This window comes from Rhinatrema bivittatum, chromosome 1, assembly GCF_901001135.1.
Source record: "Rhinatrema bivittatum chromosome 1, aRhiBiv1.1, whole genome shotgun sequence".
Taxonomy (NCBI): domain Eukaryota; kingdom Metazoa; phylum Chordata; class Amphibia; order Gymnophiona; family Rhinatrematidae; genus Rhinatrema; species Rhinatrema bivittatum.
The window spans coordinates 481,806,884-481,823,078 of NC_042615.1; the positions used below are offsets into that span (position 1 = coordinate 481,806,884).

The window sequence follows — 16,195 nt, forward strand, 5'->3', positions numbered from 1 at the left end:
CCTGGTGTATTGAAAGTACTAGCTTTACAAAAAGCAGGCTACACCTGAAGTTGACCTATGAGGGGGGGGGGTCAAAAAAGGAATTTATATAACTAATTCTGATCTGTTCTAGAATGACTGCAAGGTCTTGATGAAGCAGTCCTTTAAAGTCCAAAACTTTAGAAATGTTTCCCCTGCCCACTACAGGAAGGGATTAAGTGGCAGGGGAAAAATGTTCTGGTCAAATATTCAGGTCCTTGAATAGTAGTGGGAGGCTCTGGAAAAACCATTTTACTAATGAGCTTTAGGAAAAGAATGACACCCAATTCAGGTTAACTGCAGCTTGCTGTGAAGGTCAAAGAACAGTTTTGAGACTACAGAAACATTCCTCAGTCGTACTGGGCTTGGATTCTTATGTTATTAGAAGCCACTCAAATCCTTAAAGCAGTTTGGAAGGGCAGTTGATATGGCATCCACTAACTACAGGTTTTATGTAAATGACTGAAGAGGGAGACCTGGGTTTCAGCCCAGGGACTGAATGTTTTAAAGTCTGATGCAATTGCACTGGAGGGTAGAGGCCGCATGCCAAAAGTAGGGGGTGATGCTAGAGTACCACCTTCAGTCTTTTTTTGCCCTATATGGCTCTGGAGTAATGATTGTGGTTTGCCCTCCTGCCCCATTACCAGATCTACATGACTAGCATGAAAGTTAGTGAATCAAAAGCAGTCTAAACCTGTTTGGCAGCCCATTCCAAGACTAATACGGATAGGACAGTCAAAACTTCATGAACAAGTATGGCTGCCAAAAATGTTTTATTATACCACTACAAAAGTTTGTCAAGTTCTTTACATGGATAATGCCTTAATTAGTACAATAGTTTTACAAGCATTGTTTGCAAACTAGTGATTGGGCCTATAGTCCATCTAAACATTGAGGTATTCAAGGTTACATGTGGTGTCCATCAGGACATTTGTAGAGTCCTAGAATCTACAAGCTGCTTGCTTTCAGCATGTAGGACTTCCAGTGCTTTTAAGCCTGGGATGAAGACAGTGACTTACAAAATCAGGCTGTCATTCCTGGGTGGTCTAGAAATTTAGATGAGGTCTAGTCTCAAACTAGAAGTTATCTGGAACTTTGACAGCTGAAGTTGAAACAAGCTCAGTGGCCATGTTTGAGACTCCACAGCATTGAGTTGAACCAGTGGTAGGCTGCAGTTTCATTGTCTACATATGAAATCTTGAATACCCATTCATTCATCTCCTTAGTGGCTAGGTGTTATACCATATCCCATCAAGAGAACCCCCTTCGAGACACTAATTGAATCATTTAGTAATATCTTAACAGTAACTAGATACTTTAATAGCATTAATTATCTTACTAAGCTACTTAACATCCTTGTTGGTGCTAGACCGATGACTTAGCTGCTTCTATGTTCAGACTCTTGCTGGCTGGCTTGCTCTTCCTGCTTCAGCTGTGGGCACACTGGATCTACCAACCAGTTGAGTGGTGTGGTGTTAGCAAGGTAAGCCATCACCTCATCCAAGGATTCCTTCATTTTCTTCAGCTGTCCTTTGCTGGTGATGAGGAGCTGATCAGGTAGGTCCCTGAAGGAGGCAACAGAGTTGAAGTTCTGGTAGATGTCTCCAGCCAGGCAGCTAATGTGGAGGGCTTTGTTCTGGATGTTCTGGGGCAAGCCTTTGATGCTTGATACCAGTGTGAGGCAGTTTGTTTGAAGCTGGCGAGACAAGTCCTGGGCAATAGCTAGAGCACGTGATTGAATATGCTACAAAAAAAGTTAAAATGGTTTAGCTGGCTATAGTACAAAGATTCTAGTTTTATGTTCTGCTCAAACTATGTAGCAATTTAATCCAAAGTTAGTGATTGGCAGACATGCATGCATCTTGTACCTGTTTCTCACTTAGAACTCAAGCTACTGCAGAAGTGGCCAACTGATCCTCAAGCTGCAGACAAGCCTGGATCAGACCAGCCCTAATTATGCAGGATATTTGTAGACAATGGAGGTAGTGTAATCAGTGCATTTTTGAAAGTCAGACCAGTCTGTGGCTTAGTTGGACACCCTTGGGTTACTGTATGTTTATAATGTGCTTGTCCAAACAAGCATGTCCCTTGCTAGACAGGTGTCTGACATAGCCATGTCAATAGTTAGCAATTAGACACTCAGAAGATGTAGAAGTGAAGAGTTGAAATATAGCCAAGAAACAGATCCTTTGGGACTGTTGAAGTAGTCCAGGACTTAAGTTTGGCAACTTTAGATCTGTGAGGGCTCCAAGCAAGAATAGTGTGGTGGCAGCTTGAACTACATGCTTATGCCACTGAGCATGCAGTCCAGTGGGAAGAGGCTTGGCACCTGCAGAGTTAGTGTGAATTGTCAGTCTCCTAGGGGAGCCACTAGAGCAAGAGTATTGTGTTCTGGTATAGGAATGCTGCCCTTAGAGGAAGAGAAGTCACTGAATGATTCAGTTAAAGAAAGGAAGCCACAGCCTGTGGGACTAACAGTATTCAATTGACTCCCAAACCAGAGCCCCTGCTGCCTGTTGAACAGTTTTGGATGTGACTTCAAGGGGTTTGCCAGTTACAAGTTCTACAATTAGAGCTTTTTGGAACTAAATTTGTTGAGCTTGGGCGTTTTAGGTAAGGATTTGCCACCAACAGGCCAATGCAATATCTGCATGGGGAAGCTCATGATTGAGCACCCACTTCCCTAACATGCACTCATCCACCTCTCCCAGTGTGCAATGCAGTAGGCTAATGAGTTGCTGTATTAAGGAGCAACTTGAGGAAAGTGTGCAGCCCTAGCATCTCCTTGGCATTGGGCACCCAGGAGAAGTGGTGCTGTGGGTTAGGAAGATGAATGCTCCATTTTACAAGTGTCTTTTTCCTAGCCTGACTGCCAGAATTTAGATTCTCATGTTGCTTTGTGGTTCTGACTTAATATCACCATATTAAGTTGAACAGAAGATACTGCTTTTGTGAAAACTTTTGGGGCTCCCAAAGACTTTAAACTCCAACCCCAGAGCTGGCATTAAGTGTTAAGGGTTAAAGTGTGCATCAGATGCAGTTATTTACATAAGGGGTACTAGCTATAGCCTCAACATGGCATTTACATGTGATCCCACCTATTTGCTACATGCTGGTTTGGAAGAAGGTTTTGGACATGTGGACCCCTTTTTGCATCAGGTGTTATGAACACATTTCCAACTGCAGGTTAACCTGTGTGCTAGCCTAAGTGCATGGTATTGCATTGGCCTGTTTGTCTCATGGGATGCATGATGGCCCCCCAAAGCTCCCAGATGTTCAATACAAGCACAGAATTGAGGGGTTTTCATACAAGTCAGTCTTCCTGGAGACTGAATTGTCTAGTAGATGACTAAACTGCTGCAAGGGATTGGAATGGAAAAATGCTATTAGAGACCATGTTCCATGAAGCCTAGCTACTAATAGAGTTCTGCTACCCTGGATATCGAACACTGGGCTTCAGAGCTCACTATACTAAGCCTCAACTCATCTATGCACTGTGTCAAAAGGGATCAGAAAACTAATGGCTCAGCAGCTGTGCACATCTGTATGATCTTAGCCTTTGTATTGGCCCTACTGACATGGCATGGCTCTATAAAGAGCTGAAATTTGAGAATTTCAATTAAGCAAGGCAAGCAAGAAGAAGTTGTGTTAACAAGGTTAAGAGTTTAGTGTTATGGGTATTAGCTTCTGGATAGCTATGCAGATATTTACCTCTCTGCTGAGTGCTTCTCCATCCTGCTGTCCTGTGCTATTCCATGCTACCCAAGACTGGTACAACCTCTCCTGGGTATCCTGCAGTTTCTGGTTGGCACTAGACAGATTCTTATGAGCATATTCCACCTGAAAGCAGAGTGCCTGTTCTGTTATGGAGGATCTCTACAAAAAAAAAAGCTGAAGCCCAAGTATTTGCACTCTTATGTACATAGGCATGTGCACTGCATTAAGTGTTCAGCATGCCTAGTACAAGATTCATCTACATTTTTCAATAAGTTAGTGCTAAAGGTAGGAAACCCTAAACCTTTACATGCTAGTTGAGCCTGCAGGAATCTCCACTGAACCTTATGACAGCATAACCACCTGGCCTCTCCTGCACTGCAACAAGCATTCCTGAAATAGTGCTAGGAGGTGGCCAATACATCTGGGAGTTTAATGCCAGCTAATTATGAAATCTGTGCCAACAGTTCCCTGCAGACCCAACTTCAATATTTCTTACCAGATCAATTGTATGGTGGAGTTGAGAGATGGCTTCCTGGCTCTTATGTTTGGCATCTTTGACCCTGGTCAAGGCCTGCTCATAAGCCTGCCTGCGAATCTTGGAAGACAAAGACCCCAATCTAGTGTAATAACTTGGCTTCTGGGCTCCAGCACCAAATTCTTCAGCTCTGGTAATTTCTTTGGCTAAGTGGCAAAAGCAAGCAACTGTCAGCCTGGTACAGAAAGTAAAAGTCTCAACACCTAGCATTCCCTCTTATGGGGGATGGCTACCAAGTCAAACATTTAACTGACAAGTCTAGCTGAACTCTGTCCTTGAAGCATTAGGCCACACATGCACTGAAGTATTCCAAATCAATCAGAACCTGAAGAGAAGACAGATAGGAATCCAGGCAGAGCCAATGTTATTCTAACAAGCTACTACAAGACATTTAAAGCTTTTTGAAACTCGCTTACCTGCTTCTCCTTCAGTCAATGGGAGATAGTGATCCACAAGAGCCTCAGTCTTTGTCAGTGCAGCATCTACCCCAGTGCTTACCACCTGCACCATGCGGCTTCCCAGAACCGTGTTAATGCTGCCAGTCACAACAGCCTTGGTCATTTCCATGCTCTCCTGTGCAGCTCCCTTGGCCTTGTCCACCACTCCAGTGATTGTATGGGCAACAGTGTCCTTGGCACCTGTCACAGTCCCTGATACAGCTTCCTTTGCACCAGCCACCATGTCTGTGGCATTAGCAACAAGCTACATGGAGAAATGTTTACAGTTAATGCCTCACCTGCATCAAACTCAAAGGCTGAGAGAATAGCATCTTGTTTGAGCTCAGAAATTCAATGCCCTCATTTTGAGAATGAGTTGCAGATTGTTCCTACTGTCTTTATATCCACCTTGCTCCATTTTCATAATGTGGAGAATGTTGCTCTTTTGTTGTTCCATAAGGGAAAGACATCTGTAACAGTCCCTTCCCCATAAGTGGAAAGCTTGATCTGCACTAGTTCAAGAAGCTGTTGATACATACTAAAAAAGCATAGGAAACTCAGATCTGATTTCTAGCTGTATAGACATAGGTCCATGCAGAGTAAAGCCATCTATAACCAGTTCCCTGTAAAGCTGTGTACACAGCAAGACAGTCTGCATTGTAATGGCTTATAGTACAAGTTTATAAATTAAAGTTGCAGAAATGTTTTCCACATTTTTTCTAATTTTTAAAAAAGCAACACTGCTTGTAACTTAAGGCTTTACAAGTTATGGTAGCCCAGAAGAGCACCTTGCCAAGGCTATGAAGCTTGTTTTAATGTCTGTAGTGCAAGTATTCTCAGGTTTTACAAGTAGGTCAGATTCATGTATAAAAGGGGGAAGTTGCCTCACCTTATCAGTTGGCTGGTGGAGGATAGGCAGCTTCTCTTCAATTTTATCCAGGCTGATGCAGGCACAGTTATTGGCAAGAGCAACTAGAAAAGCAAGATAAGACTGCTATCTGTCCAAAGGCAAGCAATATAGAAAGTTTGAGATGAATACTGTAATTCCTCACTTTGTTTGTGGAAAATGTTGACATTACCTAAAGTCCAAACAGATTGCCAGTGGCACAGCCATAACCAGAGGCCCTGGTGGTGTAAGCTATTGTGCACTAGGGCCATATTCCCTCAAAGCCTTTTCCATCTCCCCCCCCCCCCCAATCAAGGAGCCAGTGCCAACAGCAGCAGGGTACAGCTAGCAGTGTTTTGACTGAGTCACTCCTTAATGCCAGCACTAGGATACAAGACTACAACATGCTTTAGGGCCTGGTCTGACAGCATGGCAAAGCCTGGAAGCAGTGCTAGACTCCTGTTTATTAAGTGAGAGTGGTACCAACTGCATCAGCTTTATGGGTGAGGGGACAGGAGAGATAGGAGCATCAGGTGCCAGTGAGTTCCCACAGCAGTGCTGGGAGGCAGAGGAAAAGGTTGGTGCCTTGCACAGGATGGAACTGGGTCCAAGACAATATGCTGCATTAATTGGCCATTTCTCAATGGTCCTTCACTTGCAGCCTAACCACCTTTTAGTGGGACTGCTGCCCACTGCACCAAGCAGATAACACTGCCCAAAGCTGGCAGAGGGGTGTGGGGGGGGAATGGGGTAGACTCCTTTCCCAGTGTATTTCCTCAAGCAGTCCTACAACTGAAGGGGCAGGGAACCACATTTTATAGGAAGCTGCAAGATGGAAACCAAGTCATTCTATTCAAGAGCCACTAGAACTTCTACTGAAGTTATTTTAATTCAATAGATGTTACTGCATTACAAAGAAAAAAAGCTGCCAAAATGCAGTCAACTACAGAAAAGGAGTGAAAATGGGGCTGAGATCAGGCAACATGTGTCGACTACTGGAGGTGGTGGTAGTGGGGGGGAAACAGTCTTTCAGGAAGAGAAAACCTTCAGATGCAGTAGTGAAGCTGAGCTTGCAGTGGGTAGGCCCAGCAGCACTGATATCTATGTCCTACTATGTACAGGATTTCTATCTAGTCTGCTCTAGAGGTAGTATTCATCCTGCAACACTTGTGGCCATGAACAAAGCTCCTACCTACACACTGACAGCATGAGTTTGCCACTAAGTTGGGTGAGGGGGAGAGAGAACCAGGCAGATGCATGGAAAGATCATTGTATTTTAGTTTTGGGTCTATCTCTTTTCATGGATAAAGGGGTTGTGGAAATACCACAGGACCAAAAGATCTGAATTCTTCTGATTGGGAGCATGGAGGAGGAAGACTATGCCTCCAAGGTCCCAATGCATGGGGGGGGGGGGGGGGGGGGGGGGAGTTTGACTAGTTCAGTGTGTCTAGTGGATGTGCATGCCAAGACAGGTTGATAAGTAAGACTTCTGCTGCAGGTCTTCTAGTAGCTTAGCAGTCCACACTGGAGCCAGTTCTCCAAATGCAGCCTTCAGGAACCACCACCACCTCTAGGGCATTGAAAAGTGGGATCCCAGATGGGTATAACACCCTGCCTACCCACCCCCCCCCCCCCCCAAACACAAAACACTGGTGCCCAAAAGGCATCCCACATCTCCCACATTATTTCACCCAGGATGAACATGGGGATGGGGGGGGTGTCCCCAGATAGATGAAACTCTTCAGATGAGAAGCTCCACTCAAACTCAGGCCTCACTTTTGAGCAGCAGGACTCTTTCCTGCCCCCAAAAACCAAAAAACCAAGTCTTCACAGAGGTGAATAGCAGAACTTTTCTACAGCAAGTCACCATTCAGAGAGAAAGAATGCCATACAATCTACTTTCACAAAAGATAGACCTATCTTATGCACAACTTATCTTCCTTCCTATTTACTTCAAGGCCTAGAGCAGGGGGAACTCCTTAAGCAACAGTTCCTGCTCCAACTGCCAACTCAAAGGGCCACACAGATCTGAGTGATGCAGCCTACCACACAGGGGGTGCTACAGCAAGTTAGTTGTGCCACTTTGTGTTTCTGGGTTCTGTACTAGATGATCCTAAGGTATCACAGTGCCATAGCCCAGAGGCTGGCAGCTCAGAGCAGGAGACTACCAGGCTAAGTGTAAAGCTTTTTTGCACTTAGAATAAATTAAAAATCAAAACCTCTAACTTAAGAACTAGCAGGAGAGCTAACATGTGATAAAGTACTCAATAGTTGATTGCTTATGGAACAGATTAGTCCAGGTATTAACTCAAAATATAGTTTAGGTCTATTTAGGACAATGTTACTATGAGAAAAGATTAGACCTACTCAGCCCAAGCTAGTCTAGGTGTCATTTGCTACATAAATCCTCTACCACTTGCTTTGCTTTCCTTTATTAAAGGAGTGCAAACTTTACTCAGGTGAGCAGATGCCATCACTTACTTTGTGGCTCCAGTTTCTGGATGATGGGCTTTGCACTGGTGAGGGCCACAACAGTGATGTTCTTCACCCCTTTCTCTGCCACCTCACAGACAGACTTCAGGTATGGATGGTTCTCTTTTGTGCTGATGTAAGCAGATGACACCAGGTCACAGGTAGAGCTCACCAGGGGCAGGTTAGCCACCCTCACCACCACACTCTGGAGCCAAAGGTTTAAGTACAGTTAGCAATCTAGTCATAGCTGAACATCAGTAAACAGAAGACTCAAGCCATTTCATACATACCTGCTGTGGTCCAGCTGCTACTGAAGCCATTATCTTTAAAGCCTTCAAAGAGAAAAATGAAGGATTGCTTCTTCTAGTTTATTTAAATTCTGCTTTGTTTGCACTTCAAAGATTACATGGTTACTGTAGGTATTTCCCTATCCTTAAAGGACTTACAATCTAAGTAGGTGATGCATCAAGCAATAGTAGTGCTCCAACATGCATGTTGTCACAATACAACACTCAAGTGATTGTGTGATACATATTCTGCATCTCCCCAACAAAGTTTCCTCTCCTTTTGCATGTGATTCACATGCATGAATAATGCAAATGCATCCAAAGAATGTCAGTCAATTCAGTATAAATATCATTGCAGCCAAATGAAGAATCAACCATGATAACATTCCAAATAGTTGTAGTTACTTTAAATATGCAGTGTGAAGCCTGGGACCCTAAAAGGTACCAAGGCTCCTGATGCACATTTAAAGCAACAGCAAAAAAATGCAGCAAACAGGGGTCAGTGCTACCCCCCCTCCCAATATCTCAACCTGGGGCCACCAGTCAAGGCAGCCTCTAACACCCCCAAAATGTTAATTGGGAAGAGACCCATCCAGCACTGGCTGCTACCCCAACATTCCCAGAGCACAGAAGTCAAATGTGGCCCTAGACCCCCCACCCCTGAATATAGAAGTGTCCTACACCCCCAAAGAAAAATAAATAGAATTATGTCCCAGCCTTCACATCCATAAACAGATCCTGTATCAGGACCAGGTACAACGGTGCTGAAACACAACACATTCAGGTCCACCTTGACTGGCAGCTCAGGGTTGAGTGTCAGCACTGACCCCTGCTATCATGACATTTTTGTGCCAGCAGCCCTTAAAAGGCAATTGTGGTCTATTGAGGATGGCGGTTGCCATTAGGTACTCTTGTTTGGCCATGAGGGTGAAGAAGCTACCATAGAGCCACAATGTTTTCAGGGGAGGGCCCCCCCTCCCCCAACAGTAGGGCCACTCAAAAGTTGCAGCTTGATGCATCTAGGGGTAAGTTTGGACGTACAAGTCTTGCCCAAGGAGAGGCAGTAGCAGTATTTGAACCTTGTTTGTAGCCCACTGCTCTAGCCTATGCCTCCACTCCTAGCAGAATCATCATACTAAACAAGTACTTACACATTTTCTTTCAAAATTAGTTTAGTTGAAAGTATTTCAGCTTCAATTCCATGCCAGAGTTTGATGTTCACTTCCTGCCAGAAGCAGTTTATAGGACTTCCCCAATCTTTGGGAGGCTAGTGTTATGTTATTGTACTCTGCAGTAATAAGCTCAATTTGAGTTCACACATTAAAATCCTTGTTAGGTCATTTAAGATAGCATGATCTGCTAGACCTACAACATCAAATACACCTGCTCATTGTAGTTTTACTGTCAACAAGATACTAATGAGGGGAGCTAATGACTAGGGTAATAAAAAAAAAGTTGTCTATACTACTACACTAGTAAGTTCACTGAACATGTGTTGCCCTGTTTGCAGTTACCAGATCATACAATTGCCCACTTGGCATTGCCACCAAGTAGATAGATATACTACCTACCCCTCACTACTAACTTTTGAGTTCAGTCACTTTCTGCACTCCTTTGGGGTGGGGCAGGGCAGTTTAGCAATTGAAGCTGAAGAGGAGTGGCCTGGTTTAGACCCAGTTTAAAGATGACTATTCCACCTTTTGTGGTAAACAGCCAACAGAAATGAGGTAACAAAAGTATTAAAGCCATGGTTTTCAAGGAATTATAAGAGAAGAGAATACAAGAGGTGGTTGTTAGCTCATAATACACTTTCAAACTACAAAGAGCTAGAGGAGCAATGCCTCCTAGCTTGGGTAGAAGTAGCTACTAATGCAGTTTGTTATCAGGTAGCAGAATCACGTTTCAGTTTGTGGGGGAAGGGTTAGTTGAAGTTTAGTAGACATAACTAGCACCACCAGACCAAAGCCCCATTCTGCACCAGACAAGCAAAGGAACAGGGGCAGGGAGAACATTTAAAACACATAGTATCAAGATTAATACCATCCAAAAAGATGTTTGGTTAATAAGAGCCTTGAGGGTTTCCTGACACAAGTGAAGAGAATACACACTTCATTTAAGTCTGAGTTCCATTAACCATGAAGTCCAACTTTAGTTATTTTGGAGTCAGATGTATTAAGGGCTTTTGTGATTTTGTATGCAGTGAACAGACCTAGCACAGGAATTGCCAACTTCAGGTCATCCAGCACAAGGCTTGCCAGCTACACATAGACATACTACAGTAACCATACAGCTCTCCTACAAAATCTAGTCATTGTGACTAGTCTGGAAGCCTGGCCTAGTCACAACTCTAGACAACAGCAGGCCACACATGTCTTACATAGTACATCAGCTCTATAAAGAGAGCACAGATTGTGCAAGCCTGCTATAAGCAGCAGCTCAGATGCAAGGCAGACTTAGTTTTAAGGTCCCCAGCATCCAATATTTTACACTACCTTCCTAAAACCTGAGCCCAGGAAATATTTACAGAAACAAAACAAGCAATATCAAACTATCTTCCACTAACAAAAGCCCTGCTCATAAGCTCAAGCCTTGCCATTACCTGCTTCTCCAGTAACACCAACCACACTAACTTCTTCAAAAGAAAACGTCTTCCTACTCGGGCAGGGACCTTTTCTAGGAAAGAGAAGGGTGGCGTCCAGGGATTCAGCACTGCCCCACCCCCTGACTCCTCCCCATGATTTTTATTGTTTAGCTATTTCTGCCCTCCTGCACCTCTTTTTTTCCAGGCCTAATTTGTTTTTGCATGTCAGGTTATCTTTCCCTTTCCCCCTAGGTTCTCCTCGGTAGGGAGCATTACACTCCTTCATATGACCCCCAGTCTCCAGTTTCACTAGGGCAGATTTTTGTTAATGTAAGGCAGGGGTAACCAGAACTTTTATGAAAAATGACCACATAGAACATTTCAGATTGTGTCCAGATGAAAAACTGTATTCATTTCTCCCCTCAGAATCTTCCCCCACCCTCTGCCTCAATGTGCCCCTCCCCCACCATCTCAACTCTGTACACAGCATATCCTTCTATGTCTATGGGGCTCTTTTTCTAAGCTGGGGTATTTTGCCCTCAGGGGGAAAATACATAGGGAGCCACAAATAAATGACCCTGCTGCTCTGTATATCCCACGGTATTTTTCCCCATGGAAAATACCATAGCCTGTGGAATTTTCCATTGTGAAAAATACTGCAGGAGTGAATGCTCCCAAACAACGTGTGCTACATTCACCCTACCCAGCTAGGAATTAGACAGCACTATCCATTTCTTTGTTTCTTTTTTTAATTTATAAAGAATAACACAGTAATTTAACTGATATAACTCACTGAGCCTGGAGGGCAACCAAATTCCCAGATATTTAATCTGTCTTCTTGTCTATCTCAATGGATAATCAATCCTTCTTATATCCCCTGCCTCCACTTCATGCAAAACCACTGTCTTGGACTTACTTATATTGACTTTGTACCCTGAGATAGCTCTACACTCTTTGAGTTTTCTCAGCATAACTACTAGTGCTGATCTCTCCAGCTCTGCAACATACAATAGCATGTCATCTGCATAAAGGGCTATTTTGCTCCATTTCTCCTACTGTGATACACATATCCGTTAGTCTCCTCTAATGTGGGCTGCTAATGGTTCAATAATCATGGGGACAATGGACAAATAGCTATGGGGACAATGGACATCCCTGTCTAGTCTCCCTTTGCAATATAAAGGACTTTGATTCCATACCATTAAGTCTTACCACCGCATTAATCCATCTCATTTTACCTTCAAGCCCTACCTTCCCCAGCCTCTTGACCAGAAAACTCTATTCAACCCTGTCGAAGGTCTTCTCAACATCTAGTGAGATCAGAACTGCATCCTGAGCTCCATTCCTAACCCCATATATATAACCCCCAGTGAAAACAACACATTATCATGAGAATGTCTACCTGGCATTATTTTATGCAGTATTCCAAGTATGTTAGCCAATATTTTTGTGAAAATGTTTAGGTCTGTATTTAACAGTGATATTGGATGATATGATACTCAATCATACCTGGCAATCCCCTCCTTCATTATAACACTGATTGAGGTTTCAGTCATAGTTTTGATAATCCATTTGTCAGCAGCATTTCTGCCATCCTCTCCTGATTCACCTCTCTTTTGTAGTATAGAGATGCTCATAGAAAGTCTTGAAAACTTCTATTTCTTTGGCAGCAGTAGTTGTCCAATCCTCCAATTTAAGCTCCTTAATATTATTATTCATTCTGCTCCCTCATGTCTTGCTTGAAGGCCTTCTGGCATATCACCTGTCTGAAAAAAATGTTCTTAGTTAATTTCATTAAGCAATCTATTCTCTCATTCAACAAAACATTCAGTTGACCCCCTAGCCCTACACAGTGCTTGCTTGAAGTTGGAAGGAGTGTGAACAAAATGACATTGCATGCAAGGCTGGCACTGGGCATTCCAACGGGCACAACCTTGCAAGCAAGGTCATTTGGGCAAGGCATACCCAAGTGAAATCAAAGGGAAAGCTCTCTTGGGGGGGCATCTACAGCCAAACATTGCACACTTTGGTGCTGTGCATCCCTAATAGATGTAGTTGCCCATTCTAGAGAGCTCATCCTATGCTTTCACTTGACATGCCTTACTCAAATGATCTTGCATGCCAGATCGTTCCTAAGTTGGGGTGCCCAGTGCCAGTCTTGCATGTAAGGCCATGTTGGTCACACTCCTCCCAGCTTCAAGCACTGTGAATCTTCAGGTTAACTCTTTGGCCTGAGGTGGAGTAAACGTTAACTCACATTTCTGGTGGCCATGATGTTCTATTGCTGTGCCCATGTGGAAGTGTCCAGCTGTTTCTACCACACTATGCTCAGCAATAGAATAACCTTGGCCACCAAAAATGTGAGTTTACTCCACCTCAGACCAAAAAAATGAGTTATATTTCCGATGTAGGCTCCCTCCATCTGGCACCTACAGCTGAAGAAAGCATGTCTCCGGGGAAAGCATCTCCAGCATGCACTTTGGTGTTGTGCATTCTGACTGGCATACTGTTCAGCTGTAGGTGCCCGCCCCAGAGAGCTTACACTGGAAATTATAGTCCTTCCTGGGTCTGAGGTGGAGAACAATACTGGGCACAACAATAGTTTACTCCACCTCAGACCCAGGAGTTAAATTTCCAATGTAAACTCTCTGAGGTAGGCACCAACCACAGGTGTTCTTGGTTTTCTTGAATGGCTGGACAGTGCGCGTAAAGTGCTAAGATGTGCGCTGTTCAGCTGTTGATGCCCACCCAGGCAGCCTATTCTTTGTTCCTTTAGCAGTTGCTGCCTTCCCCAGAGAGCTTATTCCTTTATTTTACTTACCAATCCTTGTCAAAATGGCCTTGAATGAGAGAATGTGCCCACAGTTCGGATATACAACATCAGTCTCACCCGTAATGCCATTTTAGCAAGACATGGCAAGAAAAATCGAAGCATAAGCTCTCTGGGGTGGGCACCTTCAGCTGAACAGTATGCACTTTGGCGCTCTGCATCCGACTTTGGCATCAAATTCAGCTTTGTTACGCTAACTGTAGGTGTTCATCCCAGAACGTTTATGCTTTCATTTTACTTGCCATTCATTGCCAAAATGACCTTAGATGCAAGAATTTGCTCTCTAGAATGGGCATCTTCTGTTGAATTATACTTCAAAGTCAGGATGCACAGCGCCTCTGTACTGTTCAGCTGTAGGTGCCAGTCCCAAGAGCTTACACCGAAAATTAAACTCAGGGTCTGAGATGGAGTAAACTCACATTTCTGGTGGTCAAAGTTATTCTGTTGCTGTGCCCAGTCTGGTAGAAGCAGCTAGAAACTACCACACTGGGCACAGGAATACTATAACATAGCTAGCAGAAATGTGAGTTTACTCCATCTTGGACCCAGGAGCTTAATTTTCAGCATTAAGAAAATGTGCTTTAAGCTGATTGCCCTTTAATGCATCCCTCTGTATTTCTAAGCCATAACTAATGCCTTCTTTTACATGGGATTTGAACGTACCTGTGCTAACAGTGGGAGCACTGAGAGGAGAGGATCACCGTGCTTCTGGCTGAAAGGAATCAGTAAGTTTTTGCTTGGGTCATTTTCTTTTTTTAAAGTATCGGGGCAAAGTAAACTATTTGGGAATATTATTTAGTGCGTTTGTGCTTTTAATAGTCAGTAAGGCAGTGAATAAACAGAAGTTAGACTGTTTGTATTTTTAAATAGTCAGTCAGTAAGGCAGCTAGTAAGCAGTAGTTAGTGTGATTATTTTTAATAGTCTGTAAGGCAGCTAGTAAGCAGAAGCTAGAGTGTTTGTATATTAAAAACAAAAAGAAAAGAAAAAAGTAGCCAGAAGCTAGAAATAAGCTAGCAGCAGTGTATACCTAAGTAAAAAGTTTGAAAAGTTCAGTTCAGTTACTCACCTTGGAAAGCTGTTAAGGTAGTGTGATTTGGTTTGATTAGGTACCAACATTTGTTAATCAAGAGAGCAGTGAGTCACTCTGGCTGACTAATTGAAGTTAGACTGTTTGTTTTTCCCACCCACCCCTAGCTCCTCCTTTAATTTATATGCAGGTGCCACTTTAAAAAAAACACAAAAAAAACAACACCTTATTGAGAGTTTGATCATTCCCGTGTAGGCCACTACCAGACATATAGTAAATTCACTAATACATTTAAAGAACATTAATTAGGCACATTCCTGCTCCCATAGCAACCTAAAACTTAAGTAGGAACTGAACAAATTTGAGGTGAAGGCAGCAGTCCAGCAGCAAGAGGGGGCTTCCCAGTCTTTTGCATCGAGTGTCACATGTATGATTTTTTACCCGCCGATGAGAAATTGGACATGTGCATGCGATGCAAAGAGCTCCTGGCTCTCAGAGAATGAGTCTGATCTCTGGAGGCTAGAGTAGCAGACCTGGAGGAACTGAGGCAGACAGAGAGGTATGCAGATGAGACCTTCAGGGACATAGTAGCCAAGTCCCAACTTCAGACTGGCAGCCCTGGTGCTGCCTTGAAGGAAGAAGGTCTCATGATTGGAGAGTATCAAACTGGTGTAGCAGGAAAGGATCCTGTAGCAAGGACCTGCTCTCCAGGTGATGCATTGTCCTTTCGCACCGAGGATATCTCCCCATGGCCTACTGCCCAGGAGGGAGGGGTTTGGTCAGCCGTCATAGTTGGTGATTCAATTATTAGGAATGTAGACAGCCAGGTGGCTGGTGGGCATGAGGATCGCCTGATAACATGCCTACCTGGTTCAAAGGTGGTGGACCTCACGCATCACCTAGATAGGATTTTAGATAGTGCTGGGGAGGAGCCAGCTGTCATGGTACATGTGGGCAACAACAACATAGGAAAATGAGGAAAATGTGGGAGGGAGGTTCTGGAAGCCAAATTTAGGCTCTTAGGTAGAAAGCTTAAATCCAGAACCTCTAGGGTAGCATTCTCTGAAATGCTCCCTCTTCCATGCGCAGGTCCTCAGAGGCAGGCAGAGCTCCTGAGTCTCAATGCGTGGATGAGACAATGGTGCAAGGAAGAGGGATTCAGTTTTGTAAGGAACTGGGGAAACTTTTGGAGAAGGGGAGTCTCTTCCGAAGGGATGGGCTCCACCTTAACCAGGGTGGAACCAGACTGCTGGCGCTAACCTTTAAAAAGGAGATAGAGCAGCTTTTAAAATAGAACAAAGGGGAAAGCCTACAGTCGCTCAGCAGCGCATGGTTCGGAGAGAGGTATCTTCAAAGGATACTAATGATGCATTAGAATTAGGGCATCCTGACAGTGAGGTTCCA

At 43.8% G+C, this 16,195-nt stretch overlaps 1 protein-coding gene across 1 annotated transcript; it reads right to left on the reverse strand.

Annotated features, from left to right (window-relative positions):
- Nucleotides 1-772: 772 nt before the first annotated feature.
- Nucleotides 773-11,039, reverse strand: LOC115094212 (perilipin-2-like). The gene is made up of 8 exons (XM_029607029.1): nt 10,952-11,039; nt 8,356-8,397; nt 8,075-8,270; nt 5,597-5,679; nt 4,687-4,972; nt 4,232-4,416; nt 3,730-3,858; nt 773-1,762 (listed from the first exon to the last, which is right to left on the reverse strand). The coding sequence occupies exons 2-8, from the start codon at nt 8,383-8,385 to the stop codon at nt 1,397-1,399; spliced, it is 1,275 nt and encodes a 424-aa protein (XP_029462889.1). The 5' UTR covers nt 8,386-8,397; nt 10,952-11,039; the 3' UTR covers nt 773-1,396.
- Between the last annotated feature and the right edge of the window lie 5,156 nt (nt 11,040-16,195).